Here is a 26,530-nt window from a genome sequence, read left to right on the forward strand (position 1 = left end):
TTCATAATGATTGTTCTGGTATTCTCTGTCATCATTTTCCCTTTCTCTTGACTCTTATTTCCTCTTCACTGAATTTTTTTCATTCTACTTACAAATGTATTCAGATCTCCCTCTTCTACTGCATTACAGTGGAAAAATAATTATTTCTCAGTCCTAGTATATCTGTCAGGCTGTCATCCTGGTTTTCTTTAACGGCGGTAGCATTCAGTCACTGCTTCTCTCTTTTACCATTAACAGTTATTTAGCGTCTTGCAGTCTGAGTTTTGCCTTCACTCTTCTAAAACTGTTTTATAAAGGGTCAACAATCATCTTTTAGTCAATAAATCTAATCTTTTTTTTTTGTTGTTTTGAGTTCAGATTGTCTTTGGCCTGTCCACAGACATTGATATCCATATCTTTCTTCCAGATGGCCTCCCCTTCCTAGGCTTCTGAGGCTCTTTCTTCCTCCTCTTCTCCTAAATCTGTCTTCCTGACTCCTCATCCTCCCTGTGAAGATACTGTTTGCCAAAGATTTGCCCTTGGCCTACTTCTTTCCTTAGTACTCTCATCCCAACCCTTCCTTTCAGATACAAACCTCATTTGTTTCTCCAGCTCTGCTACTCTTCCATTCTTCCATTGCTTGTTAAACACGCCTCATTATCACTACAAGTTCGATACATTTAAAATGTCTCCACTCTTGATCAAACCTGAATTTCTTCCAGTGGCTTTGTTGGTAGCACCATTAACTTTCCAATCATCCACACTTAAAACCCTGACATTTTATTTAATTTTCTTCCCTTTTGTTTCCCGTATATAAATAGTTGTTATGTCTACTAGTTTTAACCCCAGTAGTATCACTCACCTCTTTCTTCTTCATTCCTGCTATCACTATCCAAATTCAGGTCCTCATATCAGCCAGTCTTTTGCAATGACTCCCTAAGGTAGATTTGTAGAAAGAGCATTGGCTTTGCAGTCTTGTAGACCCAAGTGCTAATTGTGAAGATGACACTTACTAGCTGTCTGATTTATAGCAAATTATTTAACATCTCCACTGACAGATGAAAAAATTCAGACACCAAGAACTTAGTCATTCCTGCCTTATGAAGTACCGCATTTTGAAGGGTAAGTGGGACAAAGTGTACCTACCAAGAAAGCACTAAAAAAATATTATTTGTCTTCCTGCTTTTAATCTCCTTACAGCCCATTGATGGATTAATATTCCTTAAGCATAGCGTTAATTATATTGGTCTCTTGCTCTTCAGTGTTTCCCCATTGTCTAACTTGTTCATAATTTTTAGTCTAGTATTTCCAACTGTCTATTAATTAGCTTCAACCCCCTTTCTGACCTTATTTCTTCCTTCTCTTCGTAAACATCCTTTTAAGCCAAACAAAACCAGTAACAATGCCCAGTGGCAAAGTGGTTATGAACATGAGTTCTAGTTGTCAGGCTAGCTGGGTTTAAATCCCAGTTCATTTACTTAACTTTGGGCAAATTACCTAATCTCCCTAAACCTTAGTTTCATCTGAAAAAATAAGGATAATTATAGTGCCTACTGCATTGGGTTCTTGGAGGGGTGACTGAGATCATGTATATAAACACTTGTGCCTGGTACGTTGAGAATAGCCACTATTAGTAGGATTAGCAGAGGTAGTAGGATTAGCAGAGGTAGTGGTAGTAGTAGTTGTTCATGCTCTTATTATTTGCATCTCATTTCCACCTCCATGCTCACATTCTTTTCTCTGCGGAAATGCAGTTTTTCCCATTTGTGCCTGTCTGAATTTTAACCATCTTTAAAGATCTTCCCTGGTTTTCTTACCACTCCTGTATCACCACCTTCCCCCTAGTTATCTTTCCTTTTCAGAATTTTTTTTTCTTTTATCTTTCTTTTTTTTTTTTTTTAAGATTTTATTTATTTATTTGACAGAGAGAGCACAAGCAGGGGGACCAGGGGAGGGGAAGCAGACTCCCTGCTGAGCAGGGAGCTGATGCAGGGCTTGATCCCAGGATGCAGGGCTTGATCCCAAGACCCTGGGATCATGACCTGAGCCGAAGACAGATGCTTAACCGACTGAGCCACCCAGGCGCCGCTCCTCTTCAGAATTTCTTAACTCTTTCAGTTTAGAATGCTTATTACTTTCACAGGCTTATCTGTTTTTTTCCCTTCAAAAGACTAGAAGTATCTTGAGGGCAGATTGTTTATTGTATTTTCTAAAGCACAATGTCTTATACAGAATTATGCTAAAAGGTATTTGCTGAGTAAATATATTAATTCCCTATAAGCAATAGCCTTTTGGTTCCAAGAGATTTACTTCTTTAGAAACTTTTCTAAACTTCATTAATTATTGGGTTTATACAAAATTTAATTTTGTCATGAAAATGCCATTATTGGGCTCAAGGAGACTAATTAAAGAAAAGGCATTGTAGCAAAAGACAGTAATAGCAAAAACAAAACAAAAACTGACCAGGTAACACTATTTTGGATTCAGTAACTTTTTTTTTCTACATTGCCTCGCATTTGTTACTGTTCCAAATCTACTCTCTACCTAATAGTACTTATCATGGTGCCAAATTGAAGTGTGAAGTAAGCATTTGTGGATAACAATGAATCTAAAATTTGTTTCACTGAAATAGAAAGTAGCAGATATCACATAATACTTTAAAATGTGATTAAATATTTTGTTCAGTTGTTAACATGAGAAATTGTCCTTAGGGAGTGTCACCCTCATGTTGTATGCAGATGGAGTTTTCTTTTGGTAACCATTCCCACTGGTCCTAGGGAAGGAGATAGGGTGGGAGTGGGTGAATCTCCACTTGAGAATTTCTTTCCCACAGTGATTTTGGCACAGCTCCAGCCTGTCCTTCAGCATAATATATGCCTTGTCTTTGTTAAAAGAGGCTTGTCATTTGCTTTCATGCTTTTAAAAATATTTCTGGTCGTTTTGAAATAATTTTAATAATAAATGGTATATTATAAGGAGAGTGCTCTAAGGCCAAGAGATAAATATTAGAAACGTTAATTTATATAGTCAATTATTTATTTCTTAAATAGACATTGATCAGCACATTAAAATGGTAATATTTTCCCATTCAAGAATGGCCATACTTGACCATAAACAGCTAAGATTTTTTAGTTATAATACAGAATATTATTTGGGTTTTTTGGTAAGGTAAACTTGTATACTTTAGAAGTACGATTTATGTAATCTGTTTAGTTGTCAGGTAGTTTTATGCTCGAGGCCCATATTAAGGATTTCTTTTTTTATTAGAGGCCAGTTTTCCCTTACTACTGAGAGGGTATGGGGAGGGATGGACAGGGGATACAAAACATGACTAATTGGTAGACTAGTTGGATAGATTTTTAAATTGTGAGGTTTTTTTTCCCCTACTGACATAAAACTTGGTATTAATACTTTACAGATATTTAATTTTTTGTTTTCATATTAAAATCTCAAGGAAATTGATTGAGAGACCCAGCAATCAGCTTAGGCACAGAAGAAAGTACAGAAAATGTTTCCCATCTTAGCATTTTCTGCTGAACTTGAGGAACAAATACTTTCTTGTGATATGTGGGGTTTTGTGTTTCTGTGAACTGTTTCGGGAAGCTTTTCTGCTGTAATGGCTGAATATAAGTTGCAAAGATTTAAGCCTTTCCTTATATTAATGTTCCACCCCATTAACTTCATTGTTAGGGCTTTTACACTTCAGTGATTTTAACTGTAGTTCTGTTGTCCTCTCTTTCCTTCTGTCTCTTTTTTGAGGTCTAGATGATTATGTATTTAGTTTTGTATTTTCATTTAAACTCAGTTGTTAATTCTGTTAAGCCCAAGATGATGATAAAGTGAAACTGTTGTATAAGTAAATGTCTTACACTGCTAAAGCCCTGACAGATAAGGAGATGCATTTGTGAAGAGGAAGTGGTCACTTCTTCAGCTAGTGTTTTATCATTTGTCGTGGTCCTCCAGTGATCTTCAGAGATCAGGAACTTCATAGATATAAGACTATTCTATTGTGAAGTTCAGATTGGTGATTATACAGGAGCTTTCACCTATATCCCATGATATTTATAGCCCTGGAACCCAAATAAGGGAGAGTTTTGCTTAAAAAAAGCAAGCTATGTTTGTTTTTAAAAATGTTATCTAAGCATTTTCAGAAAAAGTAGGAATTATGCAGTGATCTTTCAGGCAAAGTCACCTTTGCAAATATTTGCAACTCCTTGCAAATGGCAGACCTATTTAGGCAGTAAGGTTTTTTTTTTACATGATTCACTGCCAGATGTGAGCACTCCTTAGCCTTTATACCCCAAGTGCACATTAGATGTCTCTTAAAAAAGTAGAGAAAAAGAAGTTGATTGAACTTGAGTTTGGGGCAATGAAGCTCTCATGTTGTCAGACATTTTGCATTTTAAAAAAATAATTACTAATATCTTAATAAATAACTTTATGAAGATTAATCCGTGTTTGACCCATTTAAATTGAGAAGGGAATTTCATTTTACATAAGTTTAGGTATTGACATGCGATAGTGGTGTTCATTTCTAACCATTTCTTTTCCAGCTCACCAGCGACTGGAACCAGCGACTCTGTCAGGGATTGTGGCATTTATCCTCAGTCTTTTATGTGGAGCTCTGAATTTAATTCGAGGTTTTCATGCCATAGAAAGTCTTTTGCAGGTACTGTACTATTTTTGCAATTTCAGGTGACTGTGCCTGTTGATTCTACTTGTAACTCAGTTGATTTGAATTGATTTGGGTATAGTACAATTTGTGGTGCATGTTCAGATTCTGTATTCTTTATGCCTTCCCTAGTCTCCCTTTCCTCTAAGAACGATGATTTCTAGTTGGCTTGTTTGACTCAGCATGTATTGATTTATTGACTCTGCAAGAGGCACAGTTTATTAGGTACTCTGGGGACACCAAGGTATGTCTGACATGAGTGCTGCCGTCTCAGAGCCTAGAGTCGAATTGGGAGGGGGCAAAGCAGCATATGAATAATTGCCAAGTATGTAGAGTTTGGAAGAGGAGTAGTCAATATAAGTCAGCATAGGAGAAAGGTGCTTTGTGGAGAAGGTCTGAGCTGGACCTAAAAGGATCTGAGTGGATAGAGAAGAATGGAAGAAAAAAGGGGGCAGTTATGGGCAGGTTTTTGTCCTACTTCTATGTATTTCCACTTTATCTGTTCTTTCTCCTTTTTGTTGGTGGCTACCTGAAACCACTATTTTTTTCAGATATTACAACTATGTTGTTCTCCAGTGAAGTTTTTTCCAGAGACTGTGGCTATCAGAATATACTAAATTTTTCTCTTTTTGTAAACTTTTTGAAACTTCCCTTCTTAAAGTTTAGCACATTTCAGACTGGACAGCTTTCCTTACCTTTGTTTCTACTCCCTCTAAAAAAAAAAATTTTTTTTTTTTGATACTTCCACATGTAAATTAGTTCTCTGTTTTTGGTCAGCATTAAGCTCAGAATACCATTCTTAAAAACCCACTTAACACACCTTATATTCTTTTTTAAAATTGCTTGTTAGTTTGGGGAACACTCTGAGAGTACCATTCTGAGTACCCTCCGAATGTCCTCAGCTGTATGAAGCCAATAGCAGAGGACATCACGGGTTCCAGGCAGCTGAGCTATCCCTTGAGTGGGTAGGGGTAGGGGTAGGTTTCTCATGACTTTTCAATTCTTTTTTCAAACATCCTGGACCCTGAGGTAAAACCCCTCTTCCCTTTCAGGCACAGGACAGCTGGCTACTGTCCCTTGGTGTTCCTGTCCCTGTTCTCTAGCCAGGTCAGCTTTATTCCAGCAAGAGTTCAGTTTTGAGCCAGTTAGACAACCTACCAAAAAAAAAGGCAATTTGGAGAAAGCTGACTGAAAAGTTAATAAATAAGATATCCTCTTCCTTTTTTAAAAAAAAGTGGAAAGAACAGTAGTATAGGTGGGTGAAGAGTTGGTTTTTGTTTGTGGAGGAAAGAGAGAAGGGTTTGGCTCCAGCTCAGCTCCTGATTAGCTCTGTGACCTTAAATAGCTCACTTTACTTTCTGGTCCTCAGTTTCATTACTTATAAAATGAAGGAGAAGGCTGAATTTGATGATTATTTCTCAAAGTATGAGGCACGTTTACCACTAGTTGCACAGTAGATGACTTTAGGTGGTAGAGGGATAAACATTTTTAATTTTAGGAGTTATGTTTTTAGTGTATGTTAATGTGTAGCTTCTGTATTGGGTAAGATTAATGATAGAGATATAAAATTTTCCTTTTAAAATTAATTTTAATAACTTTATGGAATTTATTAAGTAAATAATGGTATAATTTAGAGTTTGCAAAAATTGTGAAGATGGTTTTCTGTGGTTAAAAAAAAATTCTCAGGTTCTTTGAAATTATCAAATTGATAAATAAGGGGAGGGAGCAGATCTGGGTAGAAAAGTTTTTGTGTTACAGAGCCTTACCATCCCTGACCCAGAAGACAGTGTCTAAGTGTGGAGCTGGGGGCTTAGACCCCCATTATTTTTAAGTTAAAAATCTGACAAGGCTGTTTTATCTCACAAAATCTATTAAAGAAAATAGTTTCTTTCAGGCACTCAGATATCTTACCCCTCATCTTCCTGGACTGATTCTTTCCTTCTCCTTCTTTTGATTCACAACTTCAAAAGTAAGGAAAATAGTATAAACTACAGCTTTTCATGCTTTTGAGCTGCTACAGCTAGCTGATGCCTGCCTTGATTTCTGAGTGTTTCATGTTTTCCCTCTGCACAGTAACGTCTTTGCCTCATCACAGTTGTTGTTTAGGTTTTAGAAGAACAATAATCTGATTAAACTGATTACCACTTACATGGAACTGACTGATGGCTCTGAGATTTCTCAGCCTGTTGACATATAAAAAAGACATCACAAACCAGTGTAACTCATGAACACAGATGGAAAACTCTTCAACAAGATATTAGCAAATTGAATCCAACGATATATAAAAAGAATTATATACCACAGACAAGTGGGATTTAGTCCAGGTATGCAAGGCTGGTGCAACATTCAACAGTTAATGTAATCCATCACATCAACAGGCTAAAGAAGAAAAATCATATGATCATGTCTGTGGATGCAGAAAAAGCATTTGACAAAATCCAGTACCTGTTCATGAACTCACCACAAACTCGGAATAAAGGGGAGCTTCCTCAGTTTGATAAAGAACATCTGCAGAAACCCTACAGTTAATACCATACTTGATGAGAAACTAGAAGCTTCCTCCCTAAGATCAGGAACAAGACAAGGATGTCTCCTCTAACCATTCCTATTCAACATTGTACTGGGAAACCTAGTTAATGCAGTAAGACAAGAAAACAGAAGGCATACAGATTGGGAAAGAAGGAATACGACTGTCTTTATTCACAGATGTTCTGATTGTCTATGTAGAAAATCCCAAAGAATTGACAAATTCCTGGAACTCATAAATGATTATACCATGGTCACAGGATCCAAAGTTAATATATGAAAGTCAATTACTTTATATCAGCAAGGAACAATTGAAATTTGAAATTAAAACAATATATTATTTATATTGGCATCCCCAAAAACGAGGCACTTAAGAATAAATTTAACAAAACATAAATAAGATCTATATGAGAAAAACTGTAAAACTCTGATAAGAGAAAGAAGATTTAAATAAATGGAGAGACATTCCAAGTTCATGAGTGGGAAGACTCAGTATTGTTAAGATGTTAGTTCTTCCCAGCTTGATCTGTAGATTCAACACAACCCCAAACAAAATCCCAGAAAATTATTTTGTAGATATTGACTAAATGATCCTATATGGAAAGGCAAAAGACTTGGAATAGCCAACACAATACTGAGGAAAAAGAAATCAAAGCACTGACACTAACCAACTTCAAGACTATTTTTTTTTTTAAAGATTTTATTTATTTGACAGCATGCATTCAGGCAGGGGAGTGGCAGGCAGAGGGAGAGGGAGAAGCAGACTCCCCGCTGAGCAAGGAGCCTTATGCTGGGCTGGGATCATGACCCAAGCAGAAGGCAGGTGTTTAACTGAGCCCCCCAGGCGCCCCTTCAAGACTTACTATTAAGCTGTAACAATTAAAACAGTGTGACATTGGCAAAACAATAGACAGATGGATCAATAGAACAGAATAGAGAGCCCAGAAATACACCCATACAAGTATAGTCAACTGATCTTTGACAAAGGAACAAAAGCAATTCAGTGGAGGAAGAAGAATCTTTTCAACAAATGGTGCTGGAATAGCTAGATATCCACATGCAAAAAATAATAAATCCAGACACAGATTTTATACATTTAATTAAAAAAAGTTAAGGGGTGCCTGGGTGGCTCAGATGGTTAAGCGTCTGCCTTCAGCTCAGGTCATGATCTCAGGGTCCTGGGGTTGAGCCCCTCATTGGGCTCCCTGCCAAGCGGGGAGCCTGCTTCTCCCTCTCCCTCTACTGTTCCCCCTGCTTGTGCTCTCTCGCTCTCTCTGTGAAATAAATGAATAAAATCTTTAAAAAAAAAAAAAAGTTAACTCAAAATGGATCACAGACCTAAATGTAAGATGTAAAAACTTATAAAAGATAACAGGAGAAAACCGAGATGACCTTGGGTTTGGTGATGACTTTTTAGATACAACGCCAAAAATATGATCCATGGAAGTTTAAAAACTTTTGTTCTGTGAAGGACATTAAGAGAATGAAAAGATAAGCCACAGATTAGGAGAAAATATTTACAGAACACATCTGACAAAGGGCATGTGTCTGAAACATACAGAGAACTCTTAAAACTCAAGAAAGTATATAATGCAATAAAAAATTGGGCAAAAGAATGGAATAGACACCCCACCAAAGTAGATATACAGGTGACAAAACACATGAAAAGATGTCCAACATCATATGTCACTAAGGAATTGCAAATTAAAACAATCAGATGCCACTAAACTCCTAGAATGGCAAAATCCAAAACACTGACAAAACCAAATGTTAGGATATGTAACAATACGAACTCTTCATTCAATGCTGGTGGGAGTGCCAAATGGTACAGTCACTTTAGAAGACAGTTTGACTGTCTCACAAAGCTAAGCATAGCCTTACTGTATGATCCAGCAATCATGCTCCGAGGTATATTTACCTAAAATGAATAGAAAACTTATGTCCACGCAAAAACCTGCACATGAATGTTTATATCTGCTTTACTTGTAATTTCAAAAAACTAGAAGCAACTAAGATGTCCTTCAAAAGGTGAAAGAAACTGGCAATCTGTACAATGGAGTATTATTCAGTAATAAAAAGAAATGAGCTCTCAAGCCACAAAAAGGCATGGCTAAACCTTAAATGCACATTGCTTAATGAAAGAAGTCTGAGAAAACCACATACTTAAATGATTCCAACTATATGACCTCCTAGGAAAGGCAAAACTATAGAGACAGTAAGTAAAAAGATCAGTGGTTGCCAGGGGTTTGGAGGGAGGTAGGAAGGGATGAATAGTTGGGGCATGGGGTTTTTAGGGCTGTGAAACTCTTCAGTATGTTACTGTAATGGTGGTTATGTCATTATACATTTGTCAAAACCCAAAGAACATACAACACAAAGAGTGAACCCTAATGTAGACTATGGACTTTAGTTAATGATCATGTGTCACTGTTGGCTCATCAGTTGTAACAGATGTATCACGTTAATGTAAGATGTTAATAATGAGGAAACTCTGAGCAGGGAAGGAGCTGGGTATATGGGAACTCTCTGTAGTACACACTCTGCTTAATTTTCTGTCAACCTGCTCTAAAGATAAAAATCCATTAATTTAAACACACACATGCATACCACACACCAACATTAAAACAAAGACCAGGAAGGGAGGAGCAGCCTCTGGGATTTGATTTTTCATGAGGTGTGGCTCCACGTAGCAGTTAAAGTACAGCCTGTTGTCCCCAGCCACCTCTTAGGAGATGGTGGATTGGCTTTCTCTTCTCGTGGAGGGGCTGAGCCTTCCCCTTCACACAGGCCGGGAGGGCATGTCAGTGTGCTGGCCGGGGTGGAACCTGGGTCTAGAAGTGTGATTCAGGTTGTAGGTCAGGTGTATAATTTTGTGCCCTCTGAGAATGCTGGCCATTTGGAGAAAGCCAGTGGAGATCCCCTGACCCTGCACCCACTAGTCCCTCTCAACTCAGCCCCAAATACCCACACCAAAGATGGCCAGGGAAAATAGTAATATTTTTCAATTTGCATAAAGAAACTCTTGAACAATAAGAGACTAAAAAGTGCAGTAGGAACTGGATAGATGGGAAGCAGGGTAGGAATGAGACTCTTCACAGTATATGCCTTGTATATTATTTTTATTCTTTGAACCATATAATATACTATTCAGATTTTAAGTAATAAAAATGAGTATTAGCACCTATTATTTAAGCATTAAAGAAAAAAAGGACAACTTCGGTTAACCCAACCTAATAAGGAGATTTTCAAGTAACATTTCAGTAAAGTAAAGGTAAATATTTTTGTAGGGGTTAAAAGGAGCCTGAGCATTTTTCCTGGGTTTTTGTAGCTTCTTACTGCCTCTGTCTTAGAGTCCACAGTTTCCCTAGAAGCTTCAAGGTTTTTTGATTGTTTTAAATGGTTCCTTAAAACTGTGGTGCTGGAGTGTGAAGGAAGTATGGGGTAAATTACAAGTAGGGAAAAAGAGTTTTTTTTTTTTATTAGTAGATCATTTATAATTTGGGGACTCAATGGATGTTTATATCTTTGAGATGTGTCTTTCTAATGGTTGATACAGAATTCTTTCTTTTTCACTGTTGTCCTAGACTAAATTTATTCCAACAGTGTTTCCTTCTCATCTGATCCAAGGAACTGTAAATTGGTCCATATGGGATTTTTAGCTGTCTAGAAACTATGGACACCTGGTTACTTGGTTCCTTTAGGATTGTTTTAAATCTTTGTTCTGTCATAGCCACCTTACATATTCCACATACACTCATCAATAATTGAGGTTTCTAAAACAGGGATGCTCTGAGAAAGGAATAAGGAAACAGAGTACAGAGTTGGGAGGAATTTAGTCCACAGGTAGTTTGTCACTCATAGGTGGTTTAAAAAGATTTTCCAGCAAATTCTGATCTTCTCACCTAAATGAGAATCACTGCTTTTGGAAATTCATTGGACTAAAAGTAGAGATTCCTATTACTCCAGTCATTGGGAATTTTATATCAGTATAGAGGAAAAATGTTTTGGTAAGTGACTGGTGCTTGGAAATATTTTTCCATGTCTTGTAAGAATAATGAAGGAGCACTCTGTAGCGTTGGAAATATCTATCTTCTAAGGATTCTGTGTCCTAAAGGATGGACTGGACAGTAGTCAAACAGAAGGAGAGAGGGGCATCTGGGTGGCTCAGTTGGTTAAGTGACTGCCTTCGTCTCAGGTCATGATCCTGGAGTCCCTGGATCGAGTCCCGCATCGGGCTCCCTGCTCGGCAGGGAGTCTGCTTCTCCTTCTGACCCTCCCCCCTCTCATGTGCTCTCTCTCTCTCTCATTCTCTCTGTCTCATATACATAAATAAAATCTTAAAAAAAAACAAAAAAACAAACAGAAGGAGAGAAAGGAATGCCAGATTGCAGAGGGCACTGTGATAAATTTAGAGTTTAAACAGGATAGGATTAGGGGTACAAATTAGATTAACTTCAACAAGTACATCCTTTCAGCCCAAGTTAACCTGGAAATATATACAGAATTGGGGACTTGCTTTTAATTTTCTCTCAATTGGAATCTATTTTATTATTGTTCATGACTCGTATTGGGTAAAAGGGTCCTTTTTAATCTCACTAGAGCCATTGAATTTAAGACATACTCTCAGCCTTCTCTGTGGTTCATCATTGTATTTTGTGTTAGAAATAATCCCTAGAGTCACTGTAGATAATTTTTGGTCAGTAAAAGATCTTTTTGAGATGGTGTGCTATGTAGACTCAAGTGCAGATTCCAGGACATGGGACTTAAACTTACCTGTTTGGAAGTTAACTATCGTGGAGTTACTCAAATCATGGTGGTCAGAGAGGAGGCAGGAAGGCAGTACACACAGTAAGTGGCCTCAGCATTTCTTTAATACTTGATTGAAGAGCCAAGGATTTATTTGGGGATCCTATTTTTAGATCTAGCTGAAAATATGTATTCTGTTTGCTGAGTGTGAGCAGTATATTGATATTAAAGTTTACCTTTTTAAGGCCATGAATTTTAACTCCTGAATGCAAAAAATGATTGCCACATTTATCTTCTAGTATGTAAGTTGGTGCCTGAGGCACATTTAAATAAATTTGAGAACCCACATGAATCAACATTCCTGTATATTGTTAACATTGTTTGAAGATTCACGTTTGTTTCTTCTAAATTAATAACTGCCTCTTAGGGTAAAAACGAGGAATTTATTGAAATATATAGCACTGAAGCATTTCTTTGGAATGTAAGTTCAAACTGGGGAGGTGTGGGATGAGTACAGTTTTATTTTAAGCTGGTAAATTTGATTTGGTGTTCACAGTAATGTGTAAATTAGATTATTTTCACTCATTTCCTAACTTTGTTCTGAGTTTAGAGATGTTAATAAGTTTATTGTGAATTGGCACCTCGTGAATAAATAAGCTTTTATCACATTAGGTTTATATTGCCTGTGTTCCTTTAACGATCAGCCTTGAGACAGTGATATTAATTAAGCTGGTACCACTCTAGAAATAATTTGCATGTGGTGCATTAGGAAAAAATTGAGGATTCTGATACAGGAGTAGAAATGCTGGCCTGGAATTCAGTCTGCCTGGGTCGCATCTGCCAGTAACTAACTTAGTGACCTTGGATGGGTTATTTTACCTTCTTGGATCTCATTTTCCTGTTCTGCAAGATGCAGGTTTTAGACTACAGAGCCTCAAGGACCACTTCAGTACTAGCGTTCTAAGACTCTGATTCTGAAGTTGTCTGTAGTGGCTACTACAAAGCAGAAGTAATCAGCTTGCTTTTATTCCTTGAGTTCTTTATTTCCCATATATTTGTTTCTACCTATTAAAGCTCAGCAGAAATTTTTGATTTTTTTAGTGGCATAATATCTATACTAAGATGCAGTGCTTGCTTGCTGGCTTTCAAAAGAAATAAAAGTATTTTTCCTGATTTTGTGCTCATTGTTAAAGAATAGAGGGAAAAAGTATAAAGAAAATAAAAATCATCTCCAAATTTTCTCTGTATTTATATATATATATGCACATACATACAAACATATATATATATACATATACATGTATACATGTCATATCCATTATATAGGTTTGTGCCCTTTTTTCCACTTAAGATTAAAAAGTGAATATTTCCCAATTATTACAAACATTTTAATGGTATCATCTGAAACATTGTGTGGCTATTATATAAAGCCTCTGCTTATCTCCTCATCCTCACCTTTAAAAAAAAATATTCTTTCCCTCTGTTAGTTTTCAAAGCAATATATTGGTATCCTAGCATTCCCCTACAGGTGAAAGTGATGTTTTTAAAAATTTTTATTTGAACTCCTTATGTCTGCCCCCTCCTTCCCAGCCCTACTCCACCCCTGCCTCATCCCTTACCACATACACTCACTTCTGTCCCCGACTCTGAACCTCTGTCCCCCCTTCCCCCAACCGCTAGCTCTTCCCTCACTTGCATGTCATTTTCCTCTTTACTGGCTCTCTTAGCTCATAAACATGCCACAGTTTGCCGATCTTTACAAACAAACCAGCCTCTTGATGTATGTTCCCTTCTCATTTTTTGAAAGAATAGACTGTGTTTGTTGTGCCCACTCCCTTACCTCTATTCTCTTAGTCTCTTGTGACCTCTTTTCTGCTCTCAATTCTTTCACATACTGACCAGTAAGCTCTCTGGTATCCTTCTGATTGCCAAATGCTGCCGCCACTCTTGAGGCCTTGTCTTATGTGGCCTCTCTGCCTCACCTCACATGCTGTTCAGTTTTTTCTTTTAAAAGTAACTCTTTTTAATTTCAGAAAGACTTATTTTCGAAAACTTAGAAGCCAGTAAATCACTATTAATAGTTTGTTACATTTTCTTCTTGACATTCTCTTATCCCTTCATTTTCATGAAACCATTTTCTCCTATTGTATTTTTTTTCTTTGTCTTCCTATTCCTCGGTTTATTTGGTAAACTTCCTTGCTTCACCTGTCCTTTAAATAGTGGCATTCTCCAAAGTTCTGCCCTTGGCTTTATATTCTTAACTTTTCAACTTCTCTTTCGGTATTTTCATGATGGCCTTTTTATCTTTTATTTTATTTTTTTTAAGATTTTATTTATTTATTTATTTGACAGAGACAGTGAGAGCAGGAACACAAGCAGGGGGAGTGGGAGAGGGAGAAGCAGGCTTCCCGCTGAGCAGGGAGCCTGATGTAGGACTCGATCCCAGGACTCTGGGATCATGACCTGAGCCGAAGGCAGCCGCTTAACAACTGAGCCACCCAGGCGCCCTCATGATGGCCTTTTTAAAAGAAGTTAATCTGTGCACATACCCACACATCCTCACACAGTAAAGTGTGCACATGCCTACAGTTTCAAAACCTATAATTCCAAAGCCTGTTGTCACAATAAGTCATTCTTTTCCCATTTCTCTTCCCTAGAGTCAACCACTGGGTTATCCTCCTAGAGAGATAATATGTATGTGCTAGTACATACAAATTTATATATTTACTTATATAATTGTTTTCAAAGTGTTTCTATATAAATGGCAGTATACTCCATACTTAGTTGTATCTTTTCCACCTGCCAATATGTAGGAGATGACTTTATATCAGTGTATGGAGATCTGTTACATTCATTTTAGTGGTTGCATAGCATTAAAAAAAAATTTGTATTCCCCTTTCCTCCCACTGCATTTTGTTTTGGAAGAATTCAAACTTACAGAAAGATTTAAAAAACAATATAATTAGCACCCACCTGTATACCTACTTACCGTTCTTTTTCTTTCTTTCTTTCTTTCCTGAATCATGTGAAAGTAAAATTATAGGTATCATGACAGTTTATTTCAAAATTATTCAGTATGTATGCCTTAAGGACTAGGAATTCTCCTACATAATCACAATACCTTTATTACACCAAAGATTTTTAAGATCAGTGCAGTATTATCTAATATAAAATTCATATTCAAATTCCTACAATTGACTAAATATCTTATATAGTTTTTTTTCTCTCTCCATTCTAGGAGCCAATCAAGAATTAAGACTCACGTTTGATTGTCCTAGGCCTTCATTTAGCAACTGTTTAAATAGAGGACTAAAGTAGGATCTCTAGATCCAACTCTTTCCTGAAGCTGACTTAAATCTATGAAATGTAATTATTTGGATGTCACACTGGCCCCTCCAAAATAGCACGTCCAAAATGAACTCATTTTTTCCTGCTCTCAAACCTACTTTTCCTCCTGTATTCCCAACTTAGTGAATGGTATCATTCAAGTGTTTCCTTAACAAGAAGACTTGGAGTCATCCTAGGCTTTTTCCTATTTGAGACTGTATGTGCTACTCCCTTTGCCTGGAATTCTCTCCCTACCTTCTCTACCTTTCCACTAGTTCATTCTTCAAGACCCAGATTAAGCTTTACTTCCTCAGGCACACCTTTTCTGACTCTTTTTTTCTCCAGGCAGAATTAGATGTGTCTCCAATAGTCTCCTTTTATACCCTGTACACACACCTGTCCCATCAGTTATCACTTTGAATGGGAATTGTTGGTTAATATATCTGTCTTCTTAATCAGAAAGTAAGCTCCTTGAGTTCATATGGATTTAGTTGTCTTCTGTTCTAGGTCTAGTAATATAATACCTGACTCCTAAGTGTTTAATGAATATTTATTGAATGGAAAATATATTTATAGACAATCTTTGGCAAATAGAAATAGATTTTTTTAAGCTCAATTCAACTTGGCATGCATTTGTTGAATTCCTACTATGTGCAGTTTCATGCAAGTAGTAAGATTGATTTTCTGCCTTGAAGAAAGGTTAGGGTGGTGGGATTGGGGGGGTGGGCAAAATGGGTGAAGGGGATCAAGAGGTACAAATTTCCAGTGATAAATAAGTTATGGGGATGTAACATCAACATGGTGATTATAGTCAATAATATTGCGTTGTATATTGAAAATAGCTAAGAGAGAACTTAAAAAGTTCTCATCACAAGAAAAAGTTTTGTAACTTTGGTGACAGATGATAACTAGATTTATTGTGCTGATCATTTTGCAATATATACAAATAAAGAATTGTTATGGTGTGCACCTGAAACTGATATAATGTTATATGTCAATTATACCTGAATTAAAAAAAAAAAAGAAAGGTTGGGGTCTACTTGAGAAGATAAGGCCAGTATACTACAGGTTTAAACAATACTAGAAGGTAATCTAATTATCTGATAAATGATGCAGACAGTAACCTCAGGGAGAGAGAAGTTGGTGAATGAATGAGTACTTACTGTGTGCAGTTAGCGTTCTGTGTGTTTGCAAATGTTATTTAATCTCTACAACTTTTATTTTTTAAAAAAGGAAATTGAAGTTAAATAATCCAAGACCATACAGATAGTAAGTAAAGACTTGAACCCAGGTCTGGAACTGACTCCAGGAACATGCTCTTAAGTGTTCCAAAGGCAATTAGGAGAGTTATAAAGTGATATTATAGATTAAGGGAAAAAAACAATATCCAATTATAGGGTAATTAAATCAGTGGTATATCCCCACAGTGAAAGGTTATATAATCGCTACAAATCATGTAGTTGAGGAATATTCAGTATCTTGAGAAAGTGTTTATGATATAATGTGTAGTACTAAAAAGCAGTATATAAAAGTATGATTCCATTTTTTTAATGTACATATATTTTTGTATCAAAAGATCGGAAGGAAATACATGAAATGGTTAGTAATAATCCCAGGGTTATGGTATTATAGACTATATGAATTTCTTCTTTGTAACAGTCTGTTTTCCGGATTCTGTACAATGAACATACGCTTTTATGATCAGAAAAAAAATCATTTAAAAAATAAAGGATTAAGAAAAAACAAGCAGAACTTAAAGTCTTAGATTTATTAAAGTTAGAAAGGTTTCGTGACCTTCCGCGCCTCTGAGGTAGAACAGACCTAAGCATTCCAGACAGATTAATGGTTCCTATTTTAAGATCATCTCACTAAGATAAGCAACTCTCCCTCTGCCTTATGGTCAGTTCTGTTGCCCAAAGCAAGTGGAAAAGGAATTTTCTCTATATTATTTCATGAAGACATGGTCATGAGAGACACTCCCATGTCTTGTGAAAATTTTCATTGTGTAAAGATATTTTTTCTAAAATAAGGGCCAAATGTAATGCTCCTGCCTGGGCTTTATGTTTTACCTCATAAAACACTGAAAGAAATTTAATGTAGATATTTAAGAAGAATCAAAAGAGAATAGAAAAACTTGGGTTTTCTGTTAGTTTTCCATTAGTTTTCTTTGAAAAGAAACATTCTGCGTATGATGTATCTCTTTTTCTTCTGGGTGGCTGTTTTTCTTGTAGAGCATGTGTGACTGTTCTCATTGGGATTTAGCACACTCTAGTGGACAGTAACTTTTCAGTTTTTGTTTTTTTTTTTTAATCATGTCAAATTACTTTATTGGACGATTCAATGATGTACTTACCTTATAGTAAGGTTTGTCAATATTTATTTGAGTCAAGTGGTGATCCTAGTGAGCGGGACTGACTTTATAGGCCACTGGGGTGTTGTACATTTTTGTATGTTGTTTTTTTTTTTTTTTTCCAGTAGAGAAGAGAGGTTTTTTACTTTATGTTGAAACTTTCCCATTGGCTTACATCTTTTCTTGGGTTGACTAAGAAAAGAGGCAGAGCTGAAATAAAACAAGAGCTTTTATTTGGGGTCTCAGAATTGCAACTTGGGGAGCACAGATTGGGTAGCAACCCAAATTGTGTCCCTTTAGGGTACAAAATCAAGGGTTTAAAGAAGACAGAAAGGAATGTTTGTATGTGTTGTTTACAAAGAATTTTGTTTGGTGTTGGCATCAGAAAACTAATCTTGGCTGAATATAATTGGTTGCTAAGGCTGTCCCTAAGCAAATTCTCTTACTGTAGCAAATTGCAGGGGTTCGGGTAGAGTCCTTGGAATATTTGTAGTCTGGCCCAGTTCAAAGTTCATGGTTTCATCAGGTGAGGACGTGCGTAAATATAGAGGAGATGGCCTCTGACACCATTTTAAAACCCCTCGACATAAGTGATTTCATTTTCATTTCACCTTTCACACATGGGTAAGATGAAATTGATGGGCCAAAATATAGAGGAAGACTGGTAGTCTCTGTACCTCACACTCCTGGGAACTTTTAGGACTCTTGAGAATTTTTATATGCCATTTTGATAAAAATTTGACCATTTGTGCATAAACATTGCCGTATCGATGGATTATTTTTGGAAATGGGCTTCCACCAGGAAAAAAGTAATTTTTAATTTTGTTTTTTGCAGAGTGATGGTGAAGATTTTAATTACATTGTTGCATTTTTCCTTGGAACAGCAGCCTGCCTTTACCAGGTAGGTTCTCTCCAATTTTTGAGAAACACTTTCCTATTATTGTTTGTTTCAGGTATTAATTCTCTTAATTGTGCACTTAAATAAATAAAAATAATGTCTGAGTTCTTTGCCTCTCTTTTGAGCCTCTGTTAGCTTTATGATCTACATCTCTATTTTGAATGGACCTAGATCCCAGTGTACTTAATGTTAACACTCTTCTGTGCCAGGTTTCAGTGGTAGTATGTCATCTGCCTGTGGCGGTAAAGGCTGTTTCTAGATTTTTTGGTGATTGATTATTGAGCCTCAGTGCTCTGCTTATACTTCAGCGTGAGGATTTTGTACTTTTGGGAAAGTCTTTGAACAGGGAACAGCAAAAGCAGGATTTTAGGATATTTAATTTAGTAGTGAGGAATAGGATGGATTGCCAGAGCAGAGAAATTAGAAGAAAGGAAATTAGTTGGGAGGTGATTCTTTTACTTAAGGCAGAAGGCAGTGAGAGTGAACTCTGAGAATGGCAGTAGGGATCGAGGGTGAGGGAATGACACTGAGGAGGAAGACTACTAGGACTTGAAGACTTACAGAGCCAGGAGGCTTTGCAGCTGTTGATAGGGAGATGGGTACTAGCATTCCTGAGAAGACAGGAAGCACAGATTTGTAGGGACGGGAGGGGTAACCATGCCAGTAACTCAAACTGAGGAATGTCTTTGCTGAAACATGGTACAGCAAGCAATACCTTTTGACCTAACTTTTGTAAGCGACACATTTCTCTGGCTTGCTTAGAAAGAGTGTTAGATTCAGGACTGCAAACATAAGGCTACCAAAAAACTCAGTAGAAGTCTCTAGTGAAATACTTTGAATATATGCATTTGACTTTATGTAAAGATAGATTAGAGATTTTAGTTTCAAGTGGCCCTGTTTTTTAAAAGCCCCTAATTTTTCTTAATCATTTGTATTTAGAAATTTTCTGCACACTTTGACAGATTTAATTATAATGAATGACATTTCATGCAGGAAATGTGAACACTTGTACTTGTTAATGTCACAAGTGCTTTAATTTTATGTAGTATTCTTGTGTAGATTTTAAACTTTAATCTCTACAGTTCTATCACATAGAGGATATTATCTCATTTTTGAAAATGAGAAATCTGAGGCAGTTTGAGTACTATCCAGAAAGCACATGGCCCAGTAAGCGGTAGAGTCAGGACTTAACTCTGGGTCTTCTGATTTTAAATATTGTATTCATTCCACTATATTATGCTATTTGTAAGCACAATTCCTATATTTGTATAATTTCTATAAAGCTATAAAATTATAATTTTATAATATATGCATTATTTCATATGATTCTAAAACAATGTGAGGTAAATGTTAACTTTAAAATAATTTTATGAGGAGTTCTTGTAAAATGTACTTTTGGCTGCTTGGCTTTAATGAAATGATTTTATTCATTTATTTATTTATATTTTAAAAATTACTTTTTATCAAAGAGCCTTAATGAAATAATTTTAAAGACTACTTATAATAGCAAACTGTATTGCGCTCTTACTGTGTGCTAAGCCCTTTATATTCCGTGTGCCCGGGAAATCCTCACAGGAAATCCCACGTTAGTCTTTATGATTGCCATTTTTCACTGAGGCCCATCTAGCCAGTTCGTGCAGTCAGCGGCTCAAGCCCCGGTCTGCAGGACTCCAGATCAGTGCTGTTGTTTAGAGAGATAACACACCTCTGCTGCCTTCCCCAGAACAGCTGAAGAGAGTTCTCAGAGGAGTGCTGTCACTCAGGGGTTCTTGTACTTGAGAGAAGTTGAATGGATTCATGCTTTAAAAAAGAAAAGCAAAAAGCCAGTTTTCTTATTGACAGGCATGAAACTGCATGCTTTCCAAATATGCTGAGCAGAGTGATAATAATGCTGGCTTTTTCCACAATAAAACATACGTGATTATATTTTACCCTATAACATGCTCCGTCTCCAGTTGTCAGAGTGTTTTTTAATCCCCTTTAGATCAGTCCTCAGAGGCTAGGGCTACGTAGTTTGTTGTCTTTTTCTCCAGGCTGTGGGTACTTAGGGACACGCAGAGCTCAGCCAAATACGAGTAATCTTGCTATGGAACATTTGAAAGAGGAAATCAAAGGATCTAGAAACTAGAGACTGTTCTTTTTTCCCCTCAGTGCTTTATTTTGAAAACTCTCAGACTTCCAGAAAAGTTGAAAGACGAGTACACTTAGAGCCACCAATTATTAACATTTTGCAACACTTTCTATATCTCACTCTCTTTTTGTATGTACATGCCTATAGCATGTTTATTAGTTTATAAAGTAAGTTGCAGACACATATGTGAGTATACAGTTGTTTTTCCTAATAAACTTTTTATTTTGAGGTAATTGTGATTGTTGTAAGAGAGAGATATAACCTTTACCTGGGTTTCCCCCAGTAGTACTATCTTGCACAACTATAATACATTATCTCAGCCAGGATATTGATTTCAATGGGGGCAAGATATAGAACATTCTTACTGCCACAAGCACCCCTTTGAAGTTGCCCTTTTAGAGCCACATCCACTTCCCTCCTGCCCCTTCATCTCTGGCAACCACTAATGTGTTCTCCATTTCTAAAATTTCCTCATTTTAAGTAATGTTATATAAAGGGAACCATATAGTATGAACTTTTTGTGATTGGCACTGTTTTGCTCAGTATAATTCTCTGGAGATTTATCCAGGTTGTTGCATACATCAATGGTTTGTTCCTTTTTGTTGCTGAATGGTATTCCAGGGTATGGATGTAGCACAGTTTGTTTAATCATTCACCCATTGAAGGGCATCTGGGTTGTTTCCAATTTGGGGCTATTATAAATAAAGCTGCTATAAACATTCATGTACAGGTTTCTGTGTGAACATAAGTCTTCGTTTCTCTGAGATAAATGCTCAGGAGTGCAATTGCTAGGTCTTGTAGTAGTTGCATGCTTAGTTTTATTGAAACAGAACCAGTTCTCCAGAGTGGCATTCCATTTTACATACACATTTTACATTTTACATCACGCACACCAGCATTGTGTGAGTGATCCAGTTTCTCCATATGCTCTCCAGCATTTGTTGTTATCACTATTTTTTATTTTAGCCATTCTGATAGGTGTGTAGTGATCCCTCATATTGGTTTTAATTTGCATTTCCCTAATGGCTAATAATGTTGAGCATTGTTTCATGTACTTATTTGTTACCTATGTGTCCTCTTGGGTGAAATGTCTTTTCATGTCTTTTGCCTATTTTCTAATTGGATCATTTGGTTTTTACTGTCAGGTTTGAGAGTTCTAGCCATCTAGCCCATGTCAGAAATGTAATTTGCAAGTATCTTGTCCCAGTCTGTAGCTTGTCTTTTCATCCTCTGAACCAGGTCTTTTGCAGAGCAAAAGTTTTTAATTTTTTTTTTTTTTAAAGATTTTATTTATTTATTTGAGAGAGAATGAGAGAGAGAGAGAGAGCGAGCATGGGGGGGAGGGTCAGAGGGAGAAGCAGACTCCTCGCTGAGCAAGGAGCCCGATGCGGGACTCGATCCCGGGACTCCAGGATCATGACCTGAGCCGAAGGCAGTCGCTTAACCAACTGAGCCACCCAGGTGCCCAAAAGTTTTTAATTTTGATAAAGTTCATTTTATCACTTCTTTCTTTTATGGAATATGTTTGTGGTATCAAGTCTAAGAACTTTTTTTTTAATTGAAGTATAGTTGACACATAGTGTTAACTAGTTTCAGGTGTGAACATAGTGATTCCACAAGTTTACACCTTATGCTGTGCTCACCATAATGCAACTACCATCTGTCACCATTATAATTCCATTGATTCAAGTCTAAGAACTCTTTGCCTACTCCTGGACCCTGAAGATTCTCTCCTTTGTTTTCTTCTAAAAGTTTTAGTTTTATGTTTTACATTAAAGTTCATGATCCATTTTTATTTGTTTATTTAGAATGTAAACCTATTTCTAGGATTTATTCTTTTTCTTTGTGCTTCCACAGTGACCACATAGGCCTTTATTTGTCTTTCACATTGGGATTGTTGTATTACTCAGTCTTGCCACCTCTGGTTTCCTCGAATACTCTGTTAGATTACTGGAAAACACTATCATTACTCAAGACTCCACAGTATCTTTGTAGTCTCTACCGTATGATGCTTACATTACTCAGGCTAGTACATCAGCCCTCCATAATTTGGCCCCACTCTACTTAAATCATCGAAGTGGATTTCCTGCTACTCTCCAGGGACATCCTGCACCCTAGAGTGGTCTCGTCACTGTGCCACCCCAGGCCTTTTCTGTGACTCTGCTCATTCTGTGCACTGTTCTCATAACTGCCTTCCTCGTACTCCCTTTGTGCCCCTCTCTTACACATCTTTAGGAGGCTCTATCTCCTCCATGTCGACCTCCTGCCCCCCACCCCACCCCCGCCCTGGTGGAACTCTCAGAATCTGTCCTTTTAACCCTGGCTGCAGCCTAATGCCTCACGGTTCTGCCACCATTTCTCATGTGCTAATATGGACTCCCCAGCTGTTTTGAGAGCTCTGTGAGGGCAGGCAATGCTAACCATAATCTTCTTTTCTCTTCCCACTTGGTTTCTGCCAAGTGCTGAGCAGAGGGAAAGCCCTGGCCAACTCCTGAGGAGGGTGCTATGAGGAGCAGGTTCCTGGGCAATGTCCTCTTCTTTCCCCTGTTCTTTCCGGAAGCCTCTCATGAGGAGGCCCAGTCCAGTGGCAGAAGCAAGTTAAAGGAAGCCCTGGAATGGTGGGGTTCTCAACCCTGGCTACCTATTATAAGCATTTGGGGAGCTTTAAAAAATATAACTGCTTGCTCTCTTCCTTCTCCCACCCTGCTCAGAGGTTTAGAATTTAATTGGTCTAAGGCAGGACAGCACTGATGTGTTCTCTAAAGCTCCCTAGCTGACTCTGGTGGTTTCACTAACTGAGCCCTACTGCTTTCAGGCCCCAGCCCTTTTGGCATGCACCCCTTCCAGCACTTTCCTGTCTTGTTTCCAGGCAGGAAGTCATCCTAGCACTGGCCAGAGACTCCAAAGAGACTGTCTTTAGATAAATGCTCTGGCATCAGCTATAGCCTGGCGGACATTAGGAGAAGGAAGGGGAAAATGAAGGGGGGAAATCACAGGGGGAGACGAACCATGAGAGACTATGGACTCCGGGAATCAAACTGAGGGTTTTAGAGGGGGACAGGGGATGGGTGAGCCTGGTGATGGGTATTAAAGAGGGCATGTATTGCATGGAGCACTGGGTGTTATACGCAAACAATGAATCATGGAACACTACATCAAAAACTAATGATGTACTGTATGGTGACTAACATAATAAAAAAAATTATAAAAAAACACCTTTGAAAATCGTGATCCATTTTTAATTAAATTTTGTATAAGGTTGTATGAAATGTGAGACTTAGATGATTAGATTGAGGGGTTTTTGTGTTTTTGGTTTTGAGTTTTGGTTTTTTTGGTTTTGTGTTGTTTTGTTTTGTTTGCTTGTGAATGAATGGCCACTTGCTCCATTTTTTGAAAAGGCTTTTTTTTCCCCTGAATTGCTTTTGCATCTTTGTCAAACATCAGTTGGACATATTTGTGTAAGTCTATTTCTGAGTTTTGTATTCTGTTTTATTGATCTATGTACTAGTCTCTCTGCCAGTACCACATAGTATTGATTACTGTGACTATATAATCTGTATTAAGTTCCATTTTCTTAATAGTTACAGTTATTCAAATTATCTTTCTCATAATACATGAATTATGATAGTTTGTATTTTATGAGGAAGTGGTCTATTTCATCTTACCAAGTTTATGTGTGTAGAGTTGGTTGTAGTATCCCCTTACTATCTCTCTTTTTGGTGTCTGTATGATCTGTAGTGATATCCTCTACTTCATTCCTCATATTGGTAATTTGTATCTGCTCTTTTTCTTTGTCAGACTTCCTTGTTAATTTCATTGATCTCTTCAAAGAACCTGCTCTTTGTTTTGTTTTTTCATATATTTAATTTTTTACTGATTTCTGCTCTTTATTATTTCCTTCTTGCTTGCTTTGGGTTTATTTGGTTCTTGTTCTAGGTTCTTGAGATGGGAGCTTTGATAATTGATTTGAATTTTTCTCTTGTAATATATACTTTTAGCGTTATACATTTCTCTCTTTGAGCACTTTATTATCTGTGTCCCATAAATTTTGATATGTTGCATTTTTTTCATTTTTTTTTCTTTCCAAGTTATTATTAAATTCCAGTTAGTTAACATAGTGTAATATTAGTTTCAGGTGTAGAATTTAGTGATTCGTCACTTAAATACAACACCCAGTGCTCATCACAATAAGTTCCCTCCTTAATACCCATCACCTATTTCACCCGTCCCTCTGCCCACCTCCCTTCCAGCAACCCTCAGTTTGTTCTCTGTGGTTAAGAGTCTTGTTTCCCAGTTTGCCTCTCTTCACCCCCTCCATCTCTTCTATTTTGTTGCTTAAATTCTACATATGAATGAGATCATACGGTATTTGCCTTTCTCTGACTTATTTTGCTTAGCATAATACTTTCTGGCTCCCTCCATGTCATTGCAAATGGTCAGATTTCGTTCTTTTTTTAAGGCTGAGTAATATTCCATTATAAATATATATATATATATACACACACACACATATATTTAAATTTATATATATATAAAAATGGAATATTACATACACATAATGGAATATATATAGGAATATAATAGAATATATATATAATGGAATATATATATTGGAATATAGTGGAATATATATATATAATGGAATGAATATATATATATAAAATGGGATACACACACACCTCATGTCATCTTTATCCATTCATCAGTCAATTGATATTTGGCTCTTTCCATTGGCTGATATGTTGCATTTTATTTTCATTTAATTCAGTGTATTTAAAAATTTTTTTCCTGTGGCTTCCTCTTTGACCTATGGATTATGGATTATTTGGAATTGTGTTTTGCGTCCAAGAGTTTGGAGATTTTCCGGTTTTCTTTCCATTATTGATACCTAGTTTGATTCCATTGTGGTTGGAAAACACTCTGTGTGATTTCAGTTCTTTTAAATTTGTTGTAATTTATTTTGTGGCTCAGAATATGGTCTGTCTTGGTATATGTTCCATGAGCACTTAAACAGAATGTGTATTCTACTGTAGCTGAGTAAGTGCTCTATAAATGTCAATTAGGTTGTGACGGTTGATGTTCAGTTTTTCTGTATCCTTGTTGATTTTCTGTCTAGTTCTATCAGTTGAGAGAGGAGTATTGGAAGTTTTCAACTATGATTGTGGATTGGTATGTTTCTCATTTCAGTTCTATCAGTTTTTGTAGCTTTGTTGTTTGGCTCATATGCATTTAGGATATATTGCCTTCTTAGTGGACTGATCCATTTATCACTATATATCATTATATAATATCTTATATAATGATATCCCTCTCTAGCCCGTTCTTTTTTGGAAATATATTTATCTGATATTAATATAGCCATTTCTGCTTTCTTCTGTTTAATGTTTGCATAATATATTCTCCATCTTTTTACTTTCACCTTGCCTGTATCAGTTGACGTGAGTTTCTTGTAGACAGTTTAAAAGCTGTTTTTAATCCATTCTGCTGATCTCTGTTTTTTAATTGTTGTATTTAGGCCATTACATTTAATGTAACATTAATATATTAGGGTTTAAGTTTGCCATCTTATTTTTTGTTTTCTGGTTTTCATTTTTATGTTTTCTTTCTGTGGGTTACTTGAACATTTTGTAGAACTCCATTTTGATTTATCTGTAGTGTTTTTGAGTTTATTTCTTTGCATATTTTTTTTTTTTTTTTTTTTTTTGAGAGAGAGAGTATACACGTGTGCACAAGATTGGGAAGGAGGGGCAGAGGGAGAAGGAGAGAGAATCCCAAGCAGGCTTCACACCAGCCTGGGTCCCGACGCGGGGCTCAGTCTCACAACCCTGAGATCATGACCTGAGCCAAAATCAAGAGTGGGACGCTTGACTGACTGACACCCATCTACCCCTCTTTGTATAG

At 36.8% G+C, this 26,530-nt stretch overlaps 1 protein-coding gene across 8 annotated transcripts in view; it reads left to right on the top strand.

Moving 5' to 3' along the window:
- Nucleotides 1-26,530, top strand: part of SEC22A (SEC22 homolog A, vesicle trafficking protein) — a 73,115-nt gene that overhangs the window by 41,294 nt on the left and 5,291 nt on the right. For all 8 annotated transcript variants that reach the window (XM_032406695.1, XM_032406701.1, XM_032406699.1 and 5 more), the window contains 2 exons: nt 4,533-4,648; nt 18,436-18,501. In XM_032406695.1, coding sequence (XP_032262586.1) covers nt 4,533-4,648; nt 18,436-18,501 — 182 coding nt within the window. The remainder of the gene's footprint in view (nt 1-4,532; nt 4,649-18,435; nt 18,502-26,530) is intronic.

This window comes from Phoca vitulina, unplaced genomic scaffold (genome assembly GCF_004348235.1).
Source record: "Phoca vitulina isolate PV1807 unplaced genomic scaffold, GSC_HSeal_1.0 scaffold8, whole genome shotgun sequence".
Taxonomy (NCBI): Eukaryota; Metazoa; Chordata; class Mammalia; order Carnivora; family Phocidae; genus Phoca; species Phoca vitulina.